Source organism: Ranitomeya variabilis, chromosome 6 (genome assembly GCF_051348905.1).
Source record: "Ranitomeya variabilis isolate aRanVar5 chromosome 6, aRanVar5.hap1, whole genome shotgun sequence".
In the NCBI taxonomy this organism is placed as follows: domain Eukaryota; kingdom Metazoa; phylum Chordata; class Amphibia; order Anura; family Dendrobatidae; genus Ranitomeya; species Ranitomeya variabilis.
The window spans coordinates 59,567,957-59,594,841 of record NC_135237.1 but is presented as its reverse complement, the minus strand read 5'-3'; the positions used below and the strand labels follow the sequence as shown (position 1 = coordinate 59,594,841).

Sequence of the window (26,885 nt, the reverse complement as noted above, 5' to 3'; positions counted from 1 at the left end):
GCAATGCACAATCTGATAGGATGGTTTAAAAAAATCATTTTATTTACGGTATATATTTCCTAAAGTAACAACACAGTGCACGTTTCTTAAAAGATGCTACCACTTTGTTGTTTTCCTGAAATGTCAGGAGTGGTGAAAGTTCCTCTTTAACGGCAGATCTGTAATGTTGAGAATGACATCTGTATAGAGCAGAAGGAGCTGATCAGATTAATATACATTTTAGTGGAAAAAGTTTTAGTAAATCTTACATTTTATTCATTGAAATCCCTGCTGTTTGTATGAGTCCAGTGGGCAGTCCTATTCTGTAAATGACCCTTTTTTTCTGTATAACTGTGCATGCAAACATAGCTGTCAGTAACTAGTAGGACCGCCCACTGGAAACCTATTTATACAAGCACCAAAAATTTCAATGAATAAAATACAAGTTATACTGAATCTTTTACTAAAAACCTACCGGTATATATCATTCTGCTCATCTTCTTGTCTATACCATGTTGCCCACAGACCAGACAACATGTTCAATGTGACAGGTCTCTTAAAGACTAATATTTTCACTAGAGCTGGGCAGACCAATTCACGGAACTTGGATCCATTGCGAATATCTTACCTTCCGGAATCCCTGGGGCGGCTTTAGATTAACCGGACTGGCCCAACGTCATCTGTGTATCATACCGCAATGATAACGTTATGCCAGGCCTGGAGAATCAAAAGCCGAGCCAGATATTCCAGAAGGTAAGAGAATACTATCTTCCCTTCCAGAGGCCTGAGACTACTGACCTGGCAGATGGACGGAGATCTCGTGAAATGAGCCGCCCAGTGTTGTTTTCCTCGTTTGGTTTTGCGGCACCTGAAGGTTGACTTTGTCATATCCTGGAAACATCTATGTGGAGGTTCTTCAGGTTTCTCACCACATTTCTAGGACCACACTAATTAGGTTACTAGGATCTATGACAATGGACTGTATCTATGTTTGAGATGTGGGAATTAGATTGTGAAATCCACGAGGCAGAGACCACCGCAGTGTCTTCTCCGTTATGTTACCAGAAATTAATGAAAAGTGATTTTCTGTTATACCGCCTGTAGCGTGTATACCGAATAGTAATGCGATAAAAAAGAAAACAATCCGTATTACACCAAGATGGTATAAATAGCTGTAAAATGCTGACTTACCGAAAAATGAGACTATGCAGAACGAGGTATCTTAGTTACTGTAGCCAGGATCTTGTTTCTAAGCAGATTGTATTGTGTTCACACATCTGCAGATTTCAGATACTCAGCATTATACAACGTCATCACTGTATGCAAAAAAAAATACCGTGAAAAACTGATCCAGCGAGCAGAGGACAGTATACGGTCAATAGGGTCAGTAATTTTCAGGGCCAGTGGAGATCTAAACAGCGATGTACATGTGATAATAATAATAATAATAATATACCAATAATGTGCCCATAGGAGATAGAGATCAATCAGAAAGGAATTAGAGGAGCGCCCCCTAGAGCCAGACTCTGGACATGGCAATAGCCTTACAAGCAGAGCACAGTAGTGGGTGTTAATGTGATGACTTAGGAGCCTGGTCAAGTGGTTAACAATGTCAAGTCACAATTATTGCTCCTAAAAAACAATGTGGCGGAGTGTTATGATCTGGTGGTCTAGGAGCAGCATGAGACGTACTCTGGAGAAGGTGGTACCTGTACTGACCGCAGACCCTGAACTTAACACCGCAACTAGAAGTAGCCGTGGAATGTACCTAGCGCTCCCTAGACATCTCGACACAGCCGGAGGACTAATTACCCCTAGAGATAGAAAAGGGAAAACTATCTTGCCTCAGAGAAAATCCCCAAAGGATAGACAGCCCCCCACAAATATTGACTGTGAGAGGAGAGGGAAATAACATACGCAGACTGAAATCAGAATTTAGCAAAGGAGGCCACTTCTAGCTAAATAGAAAGGATAGGACAGAGTACTATGCGGTCAGTATTAAAACACTAGAAAATATCCACCACAGAAAATACAAAATCTCCACATCTAACTAAAGACTTGGAGGGTATATCTGCATCTCCAGAGATACCAGCTTGGATGAACAAATCCTTATACAGACCAAGCTGGACAAGACAAAACATAGAAAATAACTTAAACGATCAGGCCCACAGCATGTGGACTGCAAAAAACAAAGCCAGAACTTATCTTTGTTGAAATGAACAGCAAGCAAGAGAGACCAGGCAGGGAAGTGAATCCTCCAGGAAACAATGGACAACTGGCACTAACTAAAGGGTCAAGCAAGACTAAATAGCCCAGTCAGAATTGCAATAAGTGGACACACCTGATAAATGCTGCGATCCAAAGACAGCAGCGCTACCACTTATAACCACCGGAGGGAGTCCAAGAGCAGAATTCACAACAGCGGAGCCAAGAAAGTTTATGTAACATGCTGACGTTAAGAAAAAAAAAGTTAGAAATTGTGCGCCCTTGTTAAAGGGAATGTATCATTAGACCTATGGTTTGGTTTTTGTGATACATTTATATGTATTTAAATTGGCAATATTTTTTTTCATCTCACAATCTTCATAAAAAAAAAAAAAACTAAATTACTAATCTTGCCATTTTTACACTGGCAATCGGGGCTATTTTAGACTTTATACGTCCTGTCCATTCAGGAGGAAGAGTTTACAGCTGGCTCCTTATAATCAGAGGCAGGGTTACAATCACAAGTAACACCTCTATACACAGCTGATAACACAGCATCCACCAATGACAATAAGCGATGTCACAACTGACCCTGCGCCCTTTCCCTTCACTATGAACTCTTCACACGCTGATTTGACACTTCAATTCAAAAGATAGGATAAGGATCTAGCCATTGTGGCTAATGGACGTTCTTGAAACAACAGAGTTATAGTCTTAAAAAAAGCTAAAATAAGCTATGACCAGTGAAAAAATGTAAAGATTTCAATCTTTTGTTTCTAATACAGATTGTGATATGGAAAAAACATAATTGCCGAAAATATTCAAGACATACTGTATGTATATTTATCAGAAAAAAACAGATTTAAGCACTAGGCCATTTGCTTCCATTTAAGCTTTGATAGATTGTTTTATCTGATCATTGTATGATCCGGTGTAATAGTGGTTATTAATTGGATAAATCTTGGGCTTTGCACACATTTATGTCAAACTTCCATAACAAATTCCTTCAAATTTGACACAAGGAGTAGTGCCGCATGTGGTGCTATATCCCTATCAAATTTACATACACCACATTTTGTACCTGTGCGTCTCCATTTCTGAAATATGGTATGGTCCCCTCTCCGATGTATGTACATCTAATCTTGTTGGTCAAGTAAGTGTGGTCCTCAACTCTTCTCTACGGGAGCCTTTTTTGAAGACCATGCCCAGTTGGCTAGAAAGACTGGATTTATATGCGGTGATGAGGTGTCCATATCTCAGGAACAGATTGGCAGAAACAGAAAAAAATAACTTCAGATCCAGAGCACCAAGTTAAAAAAGACTTCTATCTAGGTCCTGTCTAAAGGACTTGTCTGATTAAACCCAACTTCAAATGCACCATTAGGAAATGTAAATTACCACGTTGGGGTCTCGGATTCGGGTTCCTCATCTTTTTGCCAGGGAAGAGAATGGCTCCATCATATCCAAGTATTTTACATAACTTTATTGATTTTAAAAGACACTATATAATGCTCAATTTCTCCTGTAGTGGCGCTGCAGAGAAAATGAAAACTTGTTGCCAGGTTTTCCCACCGATATAACTGACTGCTGATGGTCCGGGCAGGCAAACTGTGATCAAAGTGGATAAAATTTATCAGGTTCTTAAAAGAATACAGCAAAAAGATTTACGGGAACCTAGTCTAGTTTCCATGTTTGCTGGACCAGAACTTTGTGAACCTCCTCTTACCTGTCGATATCCCTGGCTCCTATTCTGATTAGTAGACACAGTTTGGAGTCACAAAGCAATGATGACATTGCAGGCCTACTAACCAGAAGAGGCGCCGTGGATGCCGGCAGGCAGGAGGAGATTCATAGGTCTCTGGTCCGGCAGCCGCGGGCTATTGATGTGGCCGCTGGACCACATTCCTGCAAATCTTTTTGCTCAACCCCAGTATTTAAAGTTCCTTAGGCAAAGTTTAGATTCAAAATTTACAAGCAAAAAATACATCAACATTCTAGCATCTGATAATCCAGAAGTTGTGCAAAGAGCAGAAGCTGAGGTTTAGATATGACCATTTAGGACCTCCTTAAAAGGAGAATGAAGGGTCTTGGAGATAAATATACTGTATATATTTTTTATTTTGCGATGAACTCTTCAGCTACTGGAATCCCTTAAACCAACAAAGTTATAGTAGCCAATAGTGCTTTATTTTTTGCACTTTATTTTTGGCTGTCTTCTTGAATTTTCTCTATTATTCTATATACTTTTCTATGACTGTCTAATTATCTGACATAGTGGGTAAAATAAGCCACTTATCAGGTCCATTTTTTGCTCCATTAATAGAATTTTACTCTATATTATTTTCCAATGTTATTCTATATTTGTATTTTTTTACCATATAGATCAGTTAATTATTGAAAGAAACGCTACTTATACTAATTATGTATTCTCATCTCTATTTGAAGGGTTATCAAGGAATGGTTGATGGAGGAGACAATATTGTGGAAGTGTCATGGGAAAGTGTATCCAGCATCTTACAAGTGGTATGTGCCAATATGATGGATTTCTTGTATATTGATCCATGCATAATTCACTATTACTAGTGCCATATGGGATTTTAGACTTTCTTTTCACTCAGAGTTCCTGACTTCCTGAGCAGTGCACATCATACAAGTGTTTTGAGAAATCGGTGAGGATCTCAGGTCCCAAATCCCCCCAATTAGCAGGACATGTCAGCACCCATTACAAGATTAAAGGGTGTTTTACATATTCTTTTTTAGATTAAATTAAAAATTAATTGTTATTAACAATCCTGTCCGTTCTCAGGAATGTGGTGATTTTTAGTAGAACTATTTATATCTTTGCCTTCATTACCTGCCATAGTGGTGGTGGCCGAACGTGTACAGTACTTACAAGCCCTTTTCAATAGAGCTTGTAAGCACAGTTCTGGATCTTGCTTGACTTAGTGGAGCTCACTGATATCTCCCGATCCCAGTGAGATTAAGCACCCTGGTGTTCCTCCAATACTGCTGAGGCACAGCTGCCTCTTATAGCAGCACCAAAGAGCATACAAGTCAGACTGGTAGGGCAATAACGCCACTGGTCCAAAAAGCCAATCAAGCAGGAGCGCATGGCCCACGGAAAGCCGTAAGCAAAGGAGCAGTGCGACTCTGAAGAAGGATCATTGCAAAACCGCTTTAAATAAATAAATGCAAATAAGTATACATACTTTTTAATGGGTTGTGCAGGCTAAGAAAAAGAGGTTTGCTTTTCTCCCAGAAACACCTCCATTTGTGTCAATGGGTTGTGGGTGATATTACAAGTGAATGGGACTGAGGTAGAATACCTGATATAGCCATAGACAGGAGTGGTTGATGAGTGGTCTTCATCAATGAAGACAGAAATGTTGAGGCCATATCACACCTCTGGACTTAAAGTTTCTGCTATGGTTTTTCTTTATACCCTGTAGTCTTGTTAAGCCCTTCGGTATTGTCTCCATTGCAGGGTGGCACAGTCATCGGCAGTGCTCGTTGTAAATCATTTCGTTCCCGTGACGGCCGGTTGCAGGCGGCTTACAATCTGATTCAGCGTGGGATCACAAATCTTTGTGTTATTGGGGGAGATGGAAGCCTGACGGGGGCTAACCTTTTCCGTGAGGAATGGAGTGGCTATCTGGAAGAATTGGTGCAAAATGGTAAATATCTCCATCTCACTCATTTTCTGTATCTTTATTATGTACCTAATCCTAATTATGGAATATATTGCAATCAAACAAACTGATCAGAAGTTACAGGGGCTCCTAAAGCCTGTGCGACTGCAGTTTGGTGAAGTGGCCGCAGCATGTCCTCTGCCTTTGAATGGCAACATGTCACACATTGTGCCAACACTTCTGGAACATCTAGGAAGCTCCAGAACTTCTGGAGGAGTTGGCAAATCTCATGGGGCTGCTGACGTCTCCCAATCATTGTTTCTGGAAGGTTTCCTGTGCATGACACCAGGATGGTCCACCATGAGACACAAGCATCCAAATGTACTTTCATGGGTTGAGCAAGAGATGTGGAAGAGGCATAGGGAAAAGATGGGAGTGGGCATAGGGAAAAGATTTTCAGCAGCGCATCAAGCACACCCGGAAGGGCATCTCTAGAAGTTGACAAATATGTATTATATTATAGGCTTAATGTAGAAAACTGGCAAAAAACTGGACCAGACTCAAGAGCGTATTTGTTTAGTGAACATATATGAGCCTTTACTTCTCATGGCCAGGCTGGAGTGGGTAGGAAAGGGTTAAATGTATCTCACTTAGTTAATTACAGGGGGCAGCCCAGGACTGGTTTGGGCACTGAGACATTCCACATAGATTTTCTTCTACAATTTCACCCTTCCATTTGCTGTGAGGTTTCAGACTTCATTGCAGAGTTTTCTCTTCACATGAATATTATTGTGCCTTTATGCCGATCACACCTGATCTGTGATCTCCTCATAGACTTCAGTCCAGGTGACATCTGTATTTCGGGTCATTATTTGTAAGTACAATAAGAAACACTACACTGGTGACACAACAAATGAAAAACACTGAAACAACACACAAAATTACCTAATAGTATAAAAATACCCAAGACAGAATGCTCGTGCAGTAATACCTCCACCGACCGAAAGTTTCCACTCCAAATCTGGCTGAAAATTTCACAGCTGGATTCACAATGAAGCCTGTATGTGTTAGGGCTCATTCAGATGTTTGTGTTTTCACGTACGAGAAAAATGGTGCTAGTTTCATAAGTTATTTTGTTCAGAGTTTCATCAAATTTTCATCTGAGCCTCATCTGCATTTCATCCAAGTTTGGTCCAAGTTTTCATTGTTTTTTCTTGGATGAGAACAAAAAAAAAAAGTTTCTCATCCCTCTCTTATCTATCAGTCCGTGAAAAGCATGGCATTGCCGATTTTGATGCTACACTCAGATCAATATTAGACATGTCTCTGCAATTTTTTGCGGACTGCTCAATCCACGCCAACAAATCAGACATGACCAGCCACAAAGACTATACTAGGTACGAGTTATATCCGTGAACACTGATAGCGCTCGTATGTGAAAAATAATGAGGCCTTATTTGCAGAGTCCACCTCATCTGCGGATATCCAGTTGATATGAACCAAACACCAAGCATACTGCAGGTTAGAAATTCCTGTACTGACTATTCCTGGACTTGTGAATGGGTTTTTGGGGTCTCTCAGTTCCTGATGTGCGGGTGTCCCAGCAGTCAGTCCCCCACCAGTCATGCATGTGGATAGGTTATAAATGTTGTCCGTGGGATGACCTCTTTACGTTTTCAAGTCATACTTTAGTTACTCCCTGGTGATAGATTTTTGGAAGCTCCTATTTTTCCAAATGCAAACACTGAAATTTTGACAATTTACACACTTGTGGCCCATTCTATTTTGTGAAGTGTCTTTCGTTTAATTTTAAAAGTAACCGCTATTTTTTCTTTTTGCTTAGGCAAAATTGAAGCAGCAGCCGCACAGAAATATTCCCACTTAAATATAGTAGGAATGGTGGGCTCCATAGACAATGACTTTTGTGGAACTGACATGACAATCGGGACGGACTCTGCCTTGCATAGGATTATTGAGGTTGTGGATGCAATCATGACCACAGCTCAGAGGTAAGATGCTGCCCCGACGTGGCCCAGGTCGCTGGCATGGCGTGACGCATTAGTGCTGTTATAGCACTCATTTTAGATGGTGTAAATAAAAATCCGAACCATTCTATTCATGCTTTATATGTATATACAGAATAAATTAAACTTGGCCTTTTTAGGTGTAGTGTCATGGTTAGGACATGGTTAATGTCCTGTTCTCTCAGGGTTAATTTTGCTGGCCTCCCTTTGGATCTGGGAGGGGTATTTATACTCACTCCAAGCTAGGATTCCTTGTCAGCTATGCTTTCGTTCTAGTCTGTGTGCCTGACCCCTGGAGTGTGTGCCCAATTTGCAATTGTTTTCCTTGCTCTCCATGCCTTACTCTGTTTGTTCATTCTTTTGGATTTCTGACCTCTGGCTTCACTTCTGACAATCCCCTGTCTCACCCCTTTGGTACCTCGTGATCTCCTGGCTCCGATCTTAGCTTGTTTGACTACTCTCCTGTGTTTATCTCTCCTCCGCACCCCGGCGTCTGGCTCAGCCCCCGACCACCTCCTACTCTGTCACATGGTTCAGGTCCTGGTTGTTACCTGGTTAGTTCCTGGCACTTTGCTCACCTCACCTGCTACAGAATATTATAATATACATCTCACCTGCTGCAGAATATTATAATATGTCACGGCTCCCTGGATAATACTGCTGCGGGGAGAGCTGCACACAGCAGCAAGGGAGCTGAGCAAAATTAACCCCGAGAGAACAGGACATTAACCATGTCCTAACCATGACAAGTAGTTTGGCTACTTGCCTTCCTGGAATAGGGACTATTCACAGCTGTTATCAGGTTAATAGGGGTCCTGGTTATTAAATCCCAAAGCGTCTTGTAGTCACGCAACATAAAAGCACAATGTTGCACTGCTACTTCTAAACTAATGTTAGCGAATGTGGTCATGTTGCGACCTAACATCAGGCATAGTCACTATCGTCAGTGGCAAGTGACCTCTCCAATCATAGTTGCTCTAGATCCGGAGTTTGGCCTGTGCTGGCCTTATTCTTTATACATTTTGCGCTACTTTTTTTTTTAGGTATTTTTATTTTTCCTCAACAGCTTTGCTTATTTAGATGTTTAAGACAAATTCATGAAGTGCGACTTATACCAGATATCACTTTTTTGGCACATCTCCAGTCCCTGCCTAAGGCCGGGGTCACACTTGCGAGTGTGATGTGTAGAAATACATGCAGCCGCACACTCTGGTCCCGAGTGCGGGCGGCAAGTGCCGGGTATTGATGAGAGAGACTCGCGTGAGTTTCTCGCATCACACTCGCAAGTGTGACCCCGGCCTAAAGGGATGTTTCTGGAGAAGTTTTCAATTTGTCAACTTCTCAATGCATTTGCCACTTTTGGTTCTGAAAAGGCACAAAAAACAATTAAAGACAAAAATTACGAGCATTTTTTTCTATTTTCCGTTCATCTTATGAACAACATGCGCCATTTTGAAAAATGTATGAAGATACGTACACCGTCAGCGTGCACATGGCTGTCTATTCCTATTGGCCGTTAATAAGGTCTGATAGACCAAAACGTTAGCCCATCAACGAATACCACAAGACAAAAAAAGAAAAGAGACTTTAAATCTTAATTGATGAATCGGGACCACAGTTTTATATGTAAAAATACAAAGTTTCAGTAGTCGATTATAGTCACCAGCTTTCAAAATAAAAATGTAGAGATCAAAGCACGTCGTAACCATTGATATAATGATGTTTTGATGAATGAGTAAGGATCATTTTTCCATCAAATTTAAATCCTTCATTGGTATCCAACTAAATTATTCATGACTACTTGCGATGCATTACTCCCACAGTGGCAGTTGTGATCACCTTTGTCTAAGTGTACGTTCACACAGGACAGATTTGTTGCAGATTTCTCTTTTTCAGCTTTTAACAGTTGTTGAAGCCAAAATCTATTGTTATTCACTTATCCTTAGAAGCCTCTACTATATTCCTAAGAAGTAAGAATTTCTGACAGGTATGAAGCGGAAGTGCTCTCTGTTATTGTCAGGATGTGGAATTCTTCGAGCTCCGCCAATGACTCATATGCTTCCACCTAAATACTTGAATGGCTCCCAGCTGGCAGAGATAGTATACATGTTTGACGAGTTGTTAAATATTAGCGCCCTGTGACATCCATGTCCTGGAGCTTCACTAATCCCTATCTGGCACCCGCTGTTTGCTGCAGTGGTGAATAATTGATGCAAACCCTAATGACAGCGAAGGTTTCTCCACTTGAGGGAAGATTTTACTTCAAGGGAATGAGCACATGGTGTCTTTTAGATGCTGGAGTACCCACGTTTTTTCTGAGGTCACTTTGGACTCCCTTTGAGGCGGCTTCACAAACGACGTTTTTTAAAATTCCATATAAGAGTCCAAGTCTAAGCCGCCAGAGTGGACCGGTCACTTCTTTTAGTGGTTTCACAGCTTTCGAAGCCTGAAGAGTTTATTAAAGGAGTGAAACAAGACAGAACCAATGTACAGCAAGTCGTTCTGACATTGTAGTGCATGTGTTCTTTTAGTCGTACTTTATTTATTTTATTCATATTCTTTTTGGCATTTTTTTAGGGAAGAATCCGCCTGAAAATATGTTGAGTGCACGTACCCTAATGGTATAATTGGCTCTGGTCATCAATTATAATGGATACCCCATTCTGTGCCTGGTGCTATTTAGTGGGCAGCATCACCTGTGCAACCAGTGATTGGCTGCAGTGGTCACATGTTTGTGCAGCCAAAACAGGATGTAGCAGGGGACCTGGGTAGGGTTAAAAGTGACTGAGGATTGGAAACCTGAGTATACTTTATTATTTTACAGCATGTTGGATATTTAAAAAAAAAAAAAAAAGGTGGACGGACCCTTTAAGGCTTAATTCACATGTTTGTGGTGTGTAGTGCATGCCTGCACTATGGAATATGCTAGGGAAATTAAATGATGTGTGTGTAGATGTAGACTTTATTGGCAAAATATAGGGTGTCCTAAGCTCCAATTGCTTTACAAAGTTCAGAATAATTGTATAATTGAGACATTTCATAGTTGTAAATGCTTAAGCCAGAGTTATAATTTTTTTTTTACTCCATTTATTACAATTTTAGGTCCTAAGCTATAAGGGGGCATGATTAACCTTTTGACATAAAGTACGATATATTAATGACCGCATATCTACATTAAAGCCGTAAAAACGTTGTATATTATTGACAGGTCATAGTTGATTTAAAAAAGGCATGGCGCAAAAAAATTATGTTGCAGCAATTTTTAACCTACATGAAAAGTCACATTTGCTAAAAATTCTACATTAATATGTGACATTTATCAATTTTGTCTCCTGCTCTTTTCTTACATTTTGAAGTGTACTACTTAACATTCATGACAAACCTGAATTTGGGCAAAATTTTGCAGTGACTTATGACATTTGTCACATTGGTCCTACGCTCTTATTTAACATTTGAAAGTATATTATGACGTTTAAATGAGGACTTATCACTAGGTCAAAAGTAGCCAAGTTTCGATATTATTTTGTTCCCGTTGCTCCCCTGAGTATTCCGTATTTTATTTTTTGTAAATCCGCCATACGGTCCCAGATATATAGGCCTTTTTATTTAGCCCTAACTTTTCTGATCTCTATTAAAAGGGCGTGGCTTAAAGGGTAATTATGCACAGCAGCCTAGAGCCACGCCCCCATAGAGTCCCATGTGCCACGCCCCCCATAGAGTCCCATGTGTCACACCCCTAGTAGAAAAGCGCAAGTAAAAAAGCTCACATCTCTGGGACCGTATGGCGGATTTGCAAAAAAACAAAAAAATAAATACTCGGGCGCAGAGGGAATAAAATAAGAGCAAAGCTTGGCCACTTTTGACCTGGTGATAGGTTCTCTTTAAAAAGCTGCATTGGCATAATTTGAACCAAATGTATTTTTAAGGTGCCATATTTATTAAATATGAAGTGGCGGAGTTGAAATGAGTGCACTAAGAAATTGGCGCCTAAGTGGTGCAGTATCTGGTCATGTCTTTGTCTGTGATGTAAACAATAATGTAAAATTGTGTTTGCAGTGTTATGGAGAAATACTGTACAGAAGTCAATATCTGTTGAAATGGAAATAGCCTCGGGCTGTCGCTGCACTGAGAAAAGCTGCTGTACATTAGCTAATCGGAAAGGACAAATGAGGAGATGGTTCTAGTTTACTGTAAAGGGCACAAGCCCATAAATAAGAAGCCGCTCTCTAGGCCGCATTAGTACTTCTAAGTTGAAGGCTCCACAGATTCAGGGAAGAAGTCACACCAGAGGAATCGCATAAAACAGTCTGATTAGGGCTTGTGCACATGACCGATTTTGTCGGACGAGCGCTATCCGTGGTTTATACAGATTCTTCTACCTATGATATTCTATGGGGCTGTGCACATGTCCGATTCTCAAGGACTGGAAGAATCGAGAAGGTGGAGAAACTTTTTTTTTCTCTCCACGTCCAAGAAAAACTGATGCCACTCTGATCAAAGTCTGATCAAAGTCTGATCAGAGTAATCGGACCGTTTTTTCCTGGATATGGAAAAAAGTGTCGTGTCGCCCTACTCTTAGTGTGAGTTTTGTTGCATGACCATGTTCAAAGGGTCTTAAAAAGTGTTGTCTGGTCTAAGAAGCAAAGTCTACAGTCTACCCGGGCAACCTCTTTAAGCCGTCCCTACACATTCCATACATTTTGGCAAAACTTTCCGACGTGTAACAGACAGGGCAGAAATCAACACGAGTCACTCAGATTATGTATATGTGCTATTACTGATGTGTTCTGGATAAATTAAAGGAGGTCTACTAGAAAAAAAATACATCTACTGTATTTGTTTTGTGTTGAGATAAAACTGCTTGATGTTACAGGCCCAAAGCATGAGATTGCACCATGGAAACGTTGCGAACATTCCGTACAGCATTTTTATTAAAATTTGTATTTACAATGGGAAATAGGTGTAGGAAATGAAATGGAAAAATAAAACACTGAACCTGACAGTAGGGGACGTATTTTCAGAATCTCTTTGTAGTACACAGTGAGGGAGAAAGAGGTGTAAGCCCTATATAGAGATGTTTGATCCTAAACATCTCCGTCATCCTCTCATAGGTGTCGATAGGATAGTAGGAGAATTATTTGACAATAGTTGTCTGTGATGCTTTAATACAAGCTGTTGTTTCACACTTTTGATGTTTTTATATATATATATTTTTTTTTTTAGCCATCAACGAACCTTTGTTTTGGAAGTGATGGGAAGACATTGTGGGTATGTCACATTAACATTCTTACAATCATCAGAATAACACATTACACCGAAAAATTCAGTGGCACACAAAACAGTTGATACAGGATCTTGCCCAAAAGGGAACGAAAAAAGTGGGGAACGCAGAGCAATGAAAAATGAATATTGAATTTATTAAGCAATTATATGATCACTAAAGTATGCAATAACTAAATATAAATACAGTAATCAATACTATGAGATAGGCCAAACTAATAAGACAAGCACCAGAGAAGAAACCTGGTTATCTAGTGGTCCACAAAAAAAAGACCAAAAGCCTCTCTGATGCAGAGACCTCAATATACACCCCCTTTTTTCTTCCTTTTTGTATTAAATAGTAATCTGGCACTGACAATAATAGAAAGGGTAATAGAAACTGATATCAATATAATTGCACATGTCACAATATATGCTGAAGAAACTAAAGAAACCAAGGAGGATCCCAAAATCAAGGACCTCTAAAGATCAACTGATAATAAAACAAAATTGGGGGCAATAAGCTTAAGCATAATATATACTTGAAAAATGCGGTGCCAGTAGCGTAAACCAAGGAGAAAAGAGATGGGTAAAGGGTGCACTGGCACCTCGATGTGCGTTTCACTAACACTGGGCTTCGTCAGGAGTGTGGAATAGTGATGAGCGAGTATACTCGTTGCTCGGGTTTTCCCGAGCATGTTCGGGTGGTCTCCGAGTATTTCGGAGATTAAGTTTTCATCACTGCAGCTGAATGATTTACAGCTACTACCCAGCCTGAGTACATGTGGGGGTTGCCTGGTTGCTAGGGAATCCCCACATCAATCTAGCTAGTAGCTGTAAATCATTCAGCTGCGGCGATGAAAACTAAATCTCCAGCAGTCACAAATACTCGGAGACCAGCCGAGTGTGCTCCGGAAAACCCGAGCAACGAGTACACTCACTCATCACTAGTGTGGAACCTTTTGTAGAAGCCCAGTGTTGGTGATAGAAGTATGACACCTCCTGACAAAACCCAGTGCTGGCGAAACTGCTTGTATTTTTAGTTTGGCATTTCTCATTGATTATTTATCTTTAGTTTTTGCACACGTTTATGATTATGTAATCATTTTTATACATTTATTGTTTATTTACATTGCTTTATTTGTGTTCCCCTATTTTTTCATTTTTGGGGGGGCAAGATCCAGTATCTACTGGTTTTCATGCAATTGGTTTGAATTTCTTGTTTGTCATTTTATTACGGGATATATTATATTGTATTTTGGAGATTTATTGTAGGTTTAATAGCATAATAAGGCATTTTCTGGAATTGACTCCTCTTTTCTATATTGTTATGTGCAGGTATCTGGCACTGGTCAGTGCCCTGGCTTGTGGAGCTGATTGGGTATTTATACCTGAATGCCCTCCTGAGGAAGGCTGGGAGGACATTATGTGTGGTAAACTCTCCGAGGTAATATTACAAATGAATCCAGACAACCATATTTCTAGAGCATTTACAAGTGGGTGTTATTTAGATAGTTGACATGAGCAGTGAAAGAGAAATTAAGTTTTCCCAGGGGCGTCAGCAGCGCCTATGTTATGTCAGACATTGTGCAGGAATTGCTGCTTCTTGTCACTTGAATCACTGCACAGAAAATCAGAGATTTACATATTATCTCATAATTCATTTTGATATCCTTTTAAATTGGGTTTAATCTTAAACAGAACCTGTTACTTCCCATAAATATCAAATATTTTTAGCTGGTGTAAATGCTGCTGCTTTCCAGAATTTTATATCTTCTTTATTTTGTTCCTGCATCTCACCATTTATGACATACGACTCCTATTTCTCCTCTGTCTCCAAATCTAGTATCTTAAACCAAATGTGCGTGGTCTTTAAGAAGACTCCAATAGAAAGGAGCTTATGACCACACCCACTTGGCTAAAAAGACATCATTTAAATGCTGAGATGAGGGGGACATATCTCAGGAATGGAAAGGTGCAAAACAAAAGAAAAACAATGGCAGATTCAGAAAAACAACGGCATTTACACCAGGTAAGAAAAATTACATATTTTTGGCAAGTGACAGGTCCACTTTAGAGGTTGTGTACCCCATTGCAACCATTTTATTGCCAAAAAGTACAACATTAAGCAACTTTGAAAATATTTTTGATGAAAGATATCTAATTTATACAGTTCCTGTACAGACAGAGGACAAATTGTCACGAGGCCTACCTGGGATGGGGTGGTCTTTCTAGGTTGATCACGGGCTGTGGGAAACCCAGGGAGCAGAGTCTTCTGGAGATATGGTCTTTGATGCAAGGGCACCTTCTGTAGAGCAGCCTCTACTACCAATGACTGATGTATCAATGAAAAGATGAGTCCAATATATGGTACTAAAACAGCAAGCTAAGGCATAGGTCAGAGCAGGCAAAATTCACTATCTACGTTAGGCAATGTGTGGTGAGGACATGCAGAATTCAAGAAATAGAAAAAGTGTAAGTTCAGCTCACCACTTATATGTTGGAGATAAGTATCTCAGGAGCCTTTCCAGGTAGACAGTCTGTGGTCTGGTGTGGTGAACGGAGTGTGCACTGCTCTGGCTTCCAGATCATTTAGCTCCTAGTGGTCCAAGAGGGGATGTTCTCCAAAACCAAATGAAAGTAGTTAAAAATTATCCTTTAATCATATAAGATTTAAAAAAATGAAAGATTGTGCACGTTTAAAAAAAAAAATCTATAATGCTGATGCGTTTCCGGTAGAAAAACCCTTAATCATTCTAATTATGATTTTTTTCTATGCGAAACTCTTAAGCATTATGGTTTTCTTTATTAATATGTGCACATTCTCCCAGTTTATTTTTATCTTATATGATTAAACGCTAAGTTTTAACTACTTTCCTTTGGTTTTGGAGAACATCTCATTTTGCACCATTGAGAGCATGCAGAATTCAGTAGATGGCCAGAAGGTCGGCACGGAGCAGGAGGACGAGGTCTGAAGACTAGCCAGACAGTGTTACTGTAACAGGAATGAATTACTTAGCCAAATTCTGGACTAGATAAAGCTTATTGTTCAGGTGCTGCAAAGTGGGAGGAAGATCCGTAGGAAAACTTTACCTATTGGATAGGGATCTTAATGCCGACGGGCCCTTTAAGAAGTCACGAGGAAGCGCACATGTGGGAGTAGGCCAGGGCATGGTGGAGTAGATCAGGAGGCACTGAAAACTAGAGCTGGAGGGCGCAGTGTAAAGTATTAGCGCTGTTCACACAAGGCATGAGGTGGGGATCACAGTATGGTGGAGACATATCTGTCCTACTAAAGTGTTCCCTCCTTTCAGTAGAGATTGAGGTAACAGGTGACTGCACAGGTTAGATTTTCATAGTAACCATATTGGCATATTGGCCTGAATAGGAACTGTGGACATCGAACACTTTTTAATATATTTTTAATGAAAACTAATCGTTAAATTTTTTATTTTAGATGATTTTGGAAGTTTACACTGACATAAATAGATTTGTAGAAATACAATTTTTAATTGAAAAAAAAAATACAGTAAAACATATAGGCAGCACATACATGTCGGAGGAGTGATGCAAATTCTAATACCGTGTAAAACTCAGACTCAAATTTTACCTATATCTTGGTAATACCACTAAATTTTATTTACCTTAGAACCGTGCAAGAAGGAAAAGACTGAATATCATTATTGTCTCAGAAGGAGCCATCGACTGTCACAACAAACCAATCACTTCAGAAATTATTAAAGACGTAAGTATTAATGTGTCCTGACTTGTCAGATATGGTAAGACAAACTGGGGACTGCCCCTGTCTGTGCACTAGTAGGCAGAGCATCCTGTCTCCTAGTGATCATCTTGCGGATTGATGTCTGTCCTTTCCCCTTTATATGCATGTCATCTGATCCTCATTCTTGCAAATAGATCTCCACAAAGAAATATTATCATCCTTTATAATGTTCATATGGTATTTCTAATCCATTGTTGGACTACTAAAGTGATTAAACGGGTTCTCAAAAATGTAATAAAATGGCCCCTTTCACGTAATTCAAACGTTCTAGGTTTAGTCACGTGTCAGGATGCATTGTAGCATGAAGATGCACAGCTCCTGAGACCTGTGTCTCTACTGACAGAGGAGCTGTATTGCAAGCATACATACCGGTGCTTTCGGAAAAGTGTGTGACGGGAAAAAGAAATAAAAAATCCTTAGCCGAAGAGAAGATTTATATTTTCTCCTCAGCTTACGGAGTTATGCTGGGGATAAAAAATCCTTTTGTGCTTAGTCAGCCGAGGAGAAGATTTATTTCTTCCCCTGTCATCACTTCTCCTCGGCTTATGGAGGTATGCCTTCTAACTATACTGGTCTTCTGTCAGTTGAGACAGGTGGGGTATTTGTGTTCTGTCCCTTTGAATGGTTATATTCCTGCCAAATCTAAATGGATTTGTGACCTTGGCTGTGAACAGAGCCTTGGGCTTGCCATGCAAATTAGCTAGGTGTTGGATAAACAGCATTTTGTACTGACACTGATTCACATGTACTGTACACGTGGCTTAGCTGAGTGTGAATGTAGTCTCCATAGGGAGTAGGGATCAGACCAAGTGGCGGCACTAAAGGATCGCTGATTAGTAAACTTTTTGCACTGGGTGGTCGTTAAATAGCAAATGTAAATGATGTGCCCTGAATGCATACACTGCCATGGTTCTCGGCAGATCGAGCTTTGCTGCAGAAAAGATAATTTCACACAATGATTGAGCGTTTAGCTCCTTCTTCAGGTGTAGCCTATTTATACTATATGATAATTGGGAAATGAGCGTTTTTAAGTTTAGTCGCTCACGCCTTTCTTTCAGTGTAATTGAAGCTTAACGTTTACAATTCCCCCCCAACCCGATATCCTGTGGGCTAGATCTGTGAAAATCAGTGGATTTGGTGGATAATAATCTAATGTGCTTGGCCAGCTTTCCTCTAAACCGTGGCTATGGATGTATCCTACCTTCACTAGAACATTGGTCCAGAATCATCCAATTCTTCATATGATCTCTACATACTATGTTGTCTAACTCGGTAAGGGGCTGGGGTCGTGACCATTGTTCCTTTAGATAATACCAGCTTTGACCCTGCAGACGACACGTGATACATAATCCTATTAGAATGATGCCATGCAGCTGGATATCATTTCTCTCCGTCCGTGATCTGACGCTCTCTCCGGATTAGTCATGTTTTCTAGAAAGACAGTAAAGGTTTTCATCCAGGAAACTACACAATGTTTCTGTCGAGGAAAATACATTAAACATACTCACATTAGTAAGGTAGGACAGGCTTATCATGTTGCACCATCTGGCGGCCACAACCGAGGAAAATTAAGTATAATCCCCCATCCTTCATTAGAATTAGTGCGGTTTGCCACTGTGCTGAATGTACGATACTGTACATAGCTATATGTATACTATACTGGATGTATCTGACGTGATGTGATTCTAAATGATCTCACTGTTTTTCAGCTCGTGGTGAAACGCCTTGGGTTTGATACAAGAGTGACTATCCTGGGCCATGTGCAGAGAGGTGGAACCCCTTCGGCCTTTGACAGAATTCTAGTGGGTTTTCTCTAAATTTTATTATCTTTTTCTCTGCTCGATTTACATCAACATTTCTGTATATATATGAGAGATGAATGAAACGATTCTCAAGACCCTGGTCCAGCCAGCGCTATATTATTAATCCGCGGCTGTCAGACAGAAGCCCTGTAAACCGCCAGAATCTCCATTGCCTCTTCTGGATTGGAGGTCCAGCACACACTACATCACGTCAGGCCAACGAATAAAAGCAGGAGCTGGGGATGTCGGCAGGAGGAGATCTGAGCGGTTCCAGCCAGCAGCCTCAGAATACGGATCACTCAGCTCTAATTTATGTATATTCCTAAAAACCAGCAGATCTCAAAAGAATTCAAGAATGGAATCGAACTTTATTAGCCCATATTAGGAATATATACTCATATTTATACATATGGAATATATTTATTTTACTCACTTATATAGCACCGTTAATTCCACAGCGCTTTACAGACATCATCATCACTGTCCCCGATGTCGCTCACAATCTAGATTCCCTATCAGTATGTCTTTGGATTGTGGGAGGAAACCGGAGAACCCGGAGGAAACCCACGCAAACATGGGGAGAACATACAAACTGCTTGCATATCTCTATCTATCTATCTATCTATCTATCTATCTATCTATCTATCTATCTATCTATCTATCTATCTATCTATTTATCTATCTAGCTATCTATCTATCTATCTATCTATCTATCTATCTATCTATCTATCTATACACACAGTTCTAGAAGTGCGTTTTGCTTGTGTTTTGGCTGATTGTGGTACATTTTACATGGGCTGACATTTGGCAAATAAATGTTCATAACAATACTTGTTTCCGATCTTTGGGTCATGTAAACATACCACCAGTCGGACCTTTAAATGACTAGTATCTAGTCTATCATCGCTCATTTCTGAGGTTAAATCTGCCCATCAAAGCAGATTTGGGGCAGCACGGTGGCTCAGTGGTTAGCACTGCAGCCTTGCATCGCTGGGGTCCTGGGTTTAAATCCTACCATGGACAACATCTGCAAGGAGTGTGTATGTTCTCCCTGTGTTTGTGCGGGTTTCCGCCGGGTTCTTCGGTTTCCTCCGACACTCCAAAGACATACTGATAGGAATCTAGACTGTGAGCCCCAATGGGGACAGCGATGATAATGTGTGCAACCTGTAAAGCGCAGCGGAATATGTTAGCACTATATAAAAATAAAGATTATTATTATTATCACAGTACACCTTTATGTGTAATCTTAATCCTACATCTATAACGGATTATATACGGCACTCAAAGTCATTGGAATAGGTGCTCAAGTAGGGTATCCATCCCAAAATCAATATAAGTAAAAAACTCAGCACTCAAAATGTATCGTGTTGAAAAAAAGGGTTCCAATTTATTTTGCGAACAGTGATCAATTAAACGTTTTCGGTCTGGGTATGGACCTTCATCAGAAACTGTATGCTGCTTGTTTAGGGAACCACGTGTCCTAGCACAGGGGAAATTACCAGTGCCGTGGGTCTGATAAACAGACCGGGTAAATGTAGTCCGGTGTAGCGGTTAGGGTAAATAGGATAATCCGTTGTGTATTCTGTTTTCCACTTGAGGAATAAATCATGTGTCCTGGCGCAGGGAATATGGCGAGCTGCATCGCCTGTGATAAGCGCTACATTTACCCGGTCTGTTTATCAGACCCACGGCACTGGTAGATTTCCCTGTGCTAGGACACGTGGTTCCCTAAACAAGCAGCATACAGTTTCTGATGAAGGTCTATACCCAGACCGAAAACATTTAATTGATCACTGTACGCAAAATAAATTGGAACCCTTTTTTACAACACGATACATTTTGAGTGCCGAGTTTTTTACTTATCTTAATCCTACATCTGTCACCAGATTTCACAATTCAGACTTCATACATTATTAAATAGATTTGACAGACCTGAAGAAACTGGTGTATTTGCTTTGGAAAAACCTAGCAATAGTATCCTATATGAAAGTTTCACCCAATCTCTGGCCACAATTTCTCAGTGTCCCTCCTACTTGCTGCTGCGAAGATCTCCCTCTGCTCAATACAGACTGCGGGTGTCAGTCAGACTGGGCAGGGTTCAGACTAAATCCACTAGGACTCATGTGCTCTCTCACTATCTAACTGGTCATATAAAATGTGTATCTTAATATTACTCAGACATGGGATTTTCAAAGTAAATAAACCAGCTTCATCAGGTCTGTCGGATCCACTTATTAGTGTATTCTTTGTGCTTGTTGCTTGGGTAAGTCACCAAACAGATCTGCATGACAGGTGGATAAGTGGCAAAAAACTGGAAGCGTTAAAGGGGTTGTATCAAGTTTGGAAGTTCTCCCCCTATCCATAGGGCAGGTGAGACCACTAGGACCCCCACTTATCCTGAAACGGTTAATGAAGCGGTGGCTAATCATGCAGACCTACACTCCTCTCATTTTCTATGGAACGGCCAGACATGGCTGACTGCAGCTTTTGTCTGGTTTTCTGTACTCCCAATAAGAATGAATTCCTCCTGGGAATGGATACATTCATAACTGGGTTCACACGCTCCATCGAGTGCAGACTGTAGGGATACATCCTATTGATAAGCCAATTTATTCATACATTTCCAAGAGGAATAACAGAGGAACGACACCCATAGAGTCCTAGGAAGAAGCTTCTGTCGCATTCTTACTTATACTATTTACTAACATGGATGCCTCATAATGGAACAACTTTAGAGACTGATTTTATCTGAAAGATGAGAATATCCGGGGAGTTTTCCCTTGTCTTGTTTCATGCTATTCTCAGCGTATTGTGTTATGTCACCCTGCCGGATGATCCCATCAGATATCTGTGTATTCTCCTGTGCACAGGCCAGCAGGATGGGAGTGGAGTGTGTCTTGGCCTTGCTGGAAGCCACTCCGGAGACGCCTGCCTGCGTGGTATCTCTATGTGGAAACCAAGCCGTGCGCCTACCCCTCATGGAGTGTGTGCAGATGGTGAGTGCTTGAGCCATACTAAAGCTGGTATTAGCTACAGCTATGGGGAACAATCAGTGTGAGGTTTCAGGACTTGGCAGACGTCCCCTGCCATGTAAATGCTCCTGTGCGGACTGGCCAGCGCTCTCTATTTCCACTGCAGAAGTGACGTTTTTTGGACCGTGGTGCAATTCTAATTCCTGATGCAACCACTTAGCAATCCACGATGGGACACATTGGTGTATACAGAATATAATGGAGTTTCATTATCCAGAGTCAGTAACCTGCGTCATTCTGTGGCATGATGAGAGTTGTAGTTTCACAACTTCCGGAGTGCCGCAGGTTGCGGATTCCTGATCTAGTGTGATAGAGACATCAAAGTGCCAAAAACTTACATTGTTAAAGTTATGTAATGCAAGGGGAATATCTAATGCCAGGCATAGGAACGGATCGTGCGGCAGTCCTTATGAGAGGGGGCACTAAGGCTATGGGTTGACTCCGAAGTAATCCTGTGCCAATATACACATCAGTATTTTTTGTCTTAAGACTCAAGAAGTCCAGAAGGCGATGGATGAAAGGAAATTTGAAGACGCTGTTAGGCTGCGCGGAAGGTACATGTTATACCACAGTTTTATTTCATTTCTTTAATGAAAGAGAAATAGAAATGATTGGATTTCCTAAGACGTTAGGTGAACAGTTCAGGTTTATTAATAGAGGGTCTAGGGCCGGCGACCCCCAATCATTGTCTTCCCTTCCAATTGTGACTTTTCAAATGATAGATAAATCATCCTTACTAAAGATAATGGAAATCGTGTTGATTATAAACTGTTACAAAATCTGCACGTACACCGACCAGCTATGACATAAAACCACCGATAGGTGAAGTGAGCACCATTGATTATCTCAGGACCATGGTTCCTGTCAGGGGAAGGACATGTCCGGCTGCAAGTAAATAATTCCTGAATGTAATATTTTGGAATGAGATAAAATGGGCAAATGTAAAGATCTGAGCGACTTTGACAAAGGTGAAATATTGATGGTTAGACATGGAGTCACCACATCTCCAAAACGTCATAACCTGAGGGGTCTACTGGGTATGTTGTGGTTAGTACCTACCAAGAGTGCTCCACGAAAGGACAACATGTTGACCAGTGCCATTGGCACTCGGAGCTCATCGATGTGTGTAGGGAGCAAAGACCAGTTATTCAAACCTGATACCAGAGAAGCACGATTGTAGCGCAACTTGTTGAAACAGTTAATGCTGATTATTGGATCTGAGCAAAAAGATTTGCAGGACCCTGGTCTGGAGATGATGCTGGGACTCTGTAGTAGCAGCACGAACTTCCTTGGCAGGCATCCTGGGCGCCTGTGATTACTAGGCTCCCCGCAGTGCCACACCGTGCATCATGCAGCTACGTCACGACATTTCACTGGCACATGAGGCTTTTTCAAAGACAAGTCCAGCAATACCGTTGCATGACTAGTCTGTTCCTCAGTTACTGAGAAATCAGAGTTTCACTGATATACAAATAAGGCTAAAGAGCTATGGTAGATCTGAAGCCTCTGTCACTCCAGCTCTTTGTGCCTCCTGATTGACTGACAGCTCCTTAGCTTGCAGTCACACAGCACAGAGGCTATGGGTCAAGCAGGAGGAGGCGGTGCTGGGCAGGGAATAGAGCTGGAGTGACAGAGGCTTCAGATCTATCATAGCTCTTCATTTTGCATATCGGTTCACACCCTGATTTCTCAGTAAAGGAGGAACGGACTGACCGTGCAAAGATATTGTTGGATTTGTCTTTGAAAGAGGTACTTGCACATATAAATAGTTTAGGCAAGAGGATGAAATTCTGCTCGCAGATTCGCTTTATGTCAAGGAAACTTAAGTCACCTTTTGGACATGCCTTAAACTTCTTTTAGTTGTTTTTTTTCTTTTGTTCATATCACTTTATGTCTGCTATAGATTGCTCAATGCCAGGCATAAAGTGAATATTAAAAATAACTTCAAGATCGAGGCATAAAAATAAAAGCCACTAAAAATAGTATAGAGTATATTATAGCCAAATAATAACTTTATTATATATAAAAATACTATACCACATATGTTGCTATAAAATGCTGAGACATATTGAATAAATAGACCTACATGTCTAGTGCTGGCCAAATTATACACATAGAGAGGACACTGAATGCCTAACTATCTATATGGGAAAAAACACTTCCTTGCTAAATGAAAAGGCTGTCCAAGTACAAAACAATGAGAGTGTAATGTGGCACTTAAATGTATAGGTGGTAGAGGTAGAAGTAGTGTCTCCCCGCCGCCCCAACGCATGTTTCGTCAAACTAGTAGCTGTATTTATTCAGTATGTCCCCACAATTTATAGCAGTTTCTTGCTTCTAACATATGTGGTATTTACTTGTTTATATAGTACTTTTATATGGAATAAAGTTATTGTTTGGCTGTGATATACTCTTTTTCGGGGCATTCATTTCTATGCCTACATATCTTGAAGTAATTTTGTTATTGTCTGAGTTGCAGCCATTGGTACCCAGTCTGGACTGGACAGGACTGGGTTCACAGTGTGAACTTTCTGCATTGTTGGCCCACCTCTTCCTTAGATTAAGTCTCGCTATGTGATAGGATAATGGTGTCCCATCGCCACTGCATTGTGTCGTAGCTGTTGGTTAAAGATATGGTAATATTTAGGTTCACCTCAACATGTTCCTAATGGGGGAAACTGCTGTCTAGTCAAAAATGAAGTCTGTCCATAGACATCAGTGGCTGTTTGGATGTTCTTATGGTAAACCTTTCCCAAAACACAGGCGGCTGACTTTATGCAAATTGTCTCTTGAGAGACGAAGAGGAGTAGAACTCTAGTGCATAGGAAGTAGCAATCCTAAAATTCAATATTGACGCTCTGAGGAGCCTTGTCACATGACTTTAGGATAAAAGCCAAAATCTCAATTTAAGGACACTGTGTTCCGGGGTGCTGCCCCACATCAGTGCAATGTGTGAAATCTGGTTTGGCTGGGTGTCAGGTGTCTGACCGGGATCCAAGGGATAATGTTTCTCCTTGTGGAGAGTGATATGTCAAGTCTGACATGCCAAGTTGAAGAGACTTTTAAGCCTTGCAAATTGTCTCTTAAGAGAGGAGGACATCTAGAACTCTAGTGCCACTAATTCTAAAAGTCAATATCGACCCTCTAACGAGCCTTGTCACATGACTTAGGATAAAAGCCAAAAACAAAATCTCAATTTTCCGACACTGTGTGGGTCAATATTGACTTTTATGATACCTACTTCCTATAGGTGGCACTAAAGTTCTAGTCCTCTTCCTCTATGAAGAGACAATTTGCATATTTCCCAGATGAGCATTGCATGACTTAAATGTCTCCTCACCTTGGCACATCAGGCTTGACATGTCACTCTCCGCAAAGAGAAACGTTACCCCTTAGTTTTTGCATAAATGCAATGGTGCTGGTGGTTTACAGACACTATTATTTCATAGTTTTTACCTTTTTTGTCTTTTGTTCTTTACATCCATGTAAAATAAAAATGTGTATCTAACTGTACCTATTAATATTTTTAGGAGTTTCGAGAATAACTTGAACACATACAAGCTCCTCTCCCATAAGAAGAATATATCTGAACTTCCAAAGGTAAATTACTTTTCTATATCACTATACTACATTTTCAAGAAAAACAAAAGTGTGGACAGTGCCAGCAGATGGCAAAGGTCAAAGACCGTTAAAGAGCACCCGTCATCACCATTTAACCTGGTAAAGTAAAGGTATGGCCATAATGGCGCTGTTTTACTGATATAATCACCAGGGTATGTGAACTTTTGATCAGGGTCATTTGGATGTTTTGGGTGGTCATTAAGCTTTAAAAAGAGAAAACGCAGTAGTTTGACAATAAATGGCTTTACCCAACCACTAACCATGAGTGGAGAAAAAGTTTTGGTGTTATCATTCATATTCTCTGAAAAAAGGCCAAGAAAGCAAAAATTCTGCTGGGTATGTAAACTTTTGAGCACAGCTGTATAACATTATGTGACAATTCCTAGTTAGTAACCCGTTTTACTTCCTGCGTTAGTAGAGTCGCAGTTTTTGAACAATATTATGAGTAATAGAAGCACCTTACGAGATGTAATATAGGATTTTAGAGAGATCACATGTCTACGCGATGCTGGGACTGTCCGGTGTTATTTTGGTTTTTGCGTTCAGTCGGCCATAGGTTATGTATCCTTTTCCATTTTTCTTACTAGAGTAACTTCAATGTGGCCGTCTTAAACGTCGGAGCTCCTGCGGCTGGAATGAATGGAGCCGTCAGATCAGCCGTGAGGGTGGGGATCACCGAAGGTCACAAGATGTTCGCTGTTAATGATGGCTTTGAAGGATTTGCCAAAGGACAGGTAAGTGTGTGAGAGAATGATAAATCATGATAAAATTCTCGCCCCAGGCCGTTCTGATGACGTTTCCTTGTCCAATTGACAGTTGGTTTTGTGGCGGGGTTTTGCAATTTAATTTAACTTCACTTGTTTATTTATTTTTAAGATTAAAGAAATAAAGTGGGGAGATGTTGGCGGCTGGACCGGCCAAGGGGGATCTCTCCTGGGCACCAAAAGGTAATTTTCACCATATAAAATTTTCTTTTTCATATGTTTTATATGAGATATAATTATAAGATGATATTTGCTTTAGAAGCATGGTTGGGAAGCTTTGCAGATAGTGCAGCAATGCAGTAATTCAACATTTCTTTTCACATTTCAGAACTTTACCTGCAAAATATTTTGATCAAATTGCTGACCAGATACGTGCTCATAGCATCAATGCTCTGCTTGTTATCGGGGGGTTCGAGGTACATGTCTATCCACTTGTGAATTATTCATTTCTTTCTCTCTTCCTCATAGTTTGCATTTCCTGCTCCATTACTATTTTAAACACATTCCTATTAATAAGTCTACTATTCAACTGGCTACCTGAAAAAGGATCTACACTAATATATACATGAGAATTACATAAATAATTAACTTATAAATGTCTGAATTTTATTTTTAAAGTTCCCCAAGATATTACTGGAAACTATATTTCCTGGATCCTACTCTGAGCAGAATACTACTGTAGATGGAGAGATATCGAGGGAGAGAAGTTGTCTATAAGAGAGATAAGGAGCGATCTGTAGGTGGACTGTCTATAGGAGGAGGTATGTGTAGGTGGGCTGTCTATAG

General features: G+C 40.5%; 1 protein-coding gene across 3 annotated transcripts in view; it reads left to right on the top strand.

The window, feature by feature from the left end:
* Nucleotides 1-26,885, top strand: part of PFKP (phosphofructokinase, platelet) — a 92,742-nt gene that overhangs the window by 37,666 nt on the left and 28,191 nt on the right. For all 3 annotated transcript variants that reach the window (XM_077268538.1, XM_077268537.1, XM_077268539.1), the window contains exons 3-15: nt 4,630-4,707; nt 5,669-5,858; nt 7,657-7,822; nt 13,061-13,105; nt 14,435-14,543; nt 16,746-16,841; nt 18,587-18,679; nt 21,553-21,678; nt 22,204-22,268; nt 25,245-25,314; nt 25,923-26,069; nt 26,212-26,282; nt 26,428-26,515. In XM_077268538.1, the coding sequence (XP_077124653.1) occupies nt 4,630-4,707; nt 5,669-5,858; nt 7,657-7,822; nt 13,061-13,105; nt 14,435-14,543; nt 16,746-16,841; nt 18,587-18,679; nt 21,553-21,678; nt 22,204-22,268; nt 25,245-25,314; nt 25,923-26,069; nt 26,212-26,282; nt 26,428-26,515 (1,344 nt within the window). The remainder of the gene's footprint in view (nt 1-4,629; nt 4,708-5,668; nt 5,859-7,656; nt 7,823-13,060; nt 13,106-14,434; nt 14,544-16,745; nt 16,842-18,586; nt 18,680-21,552; nt 21,679-22,203; nt 22,269-25,244; nt 25,315-25,922; nt 26,070-26,211; nt 26,283-26,427; nt 26,516-26,885) is intronic.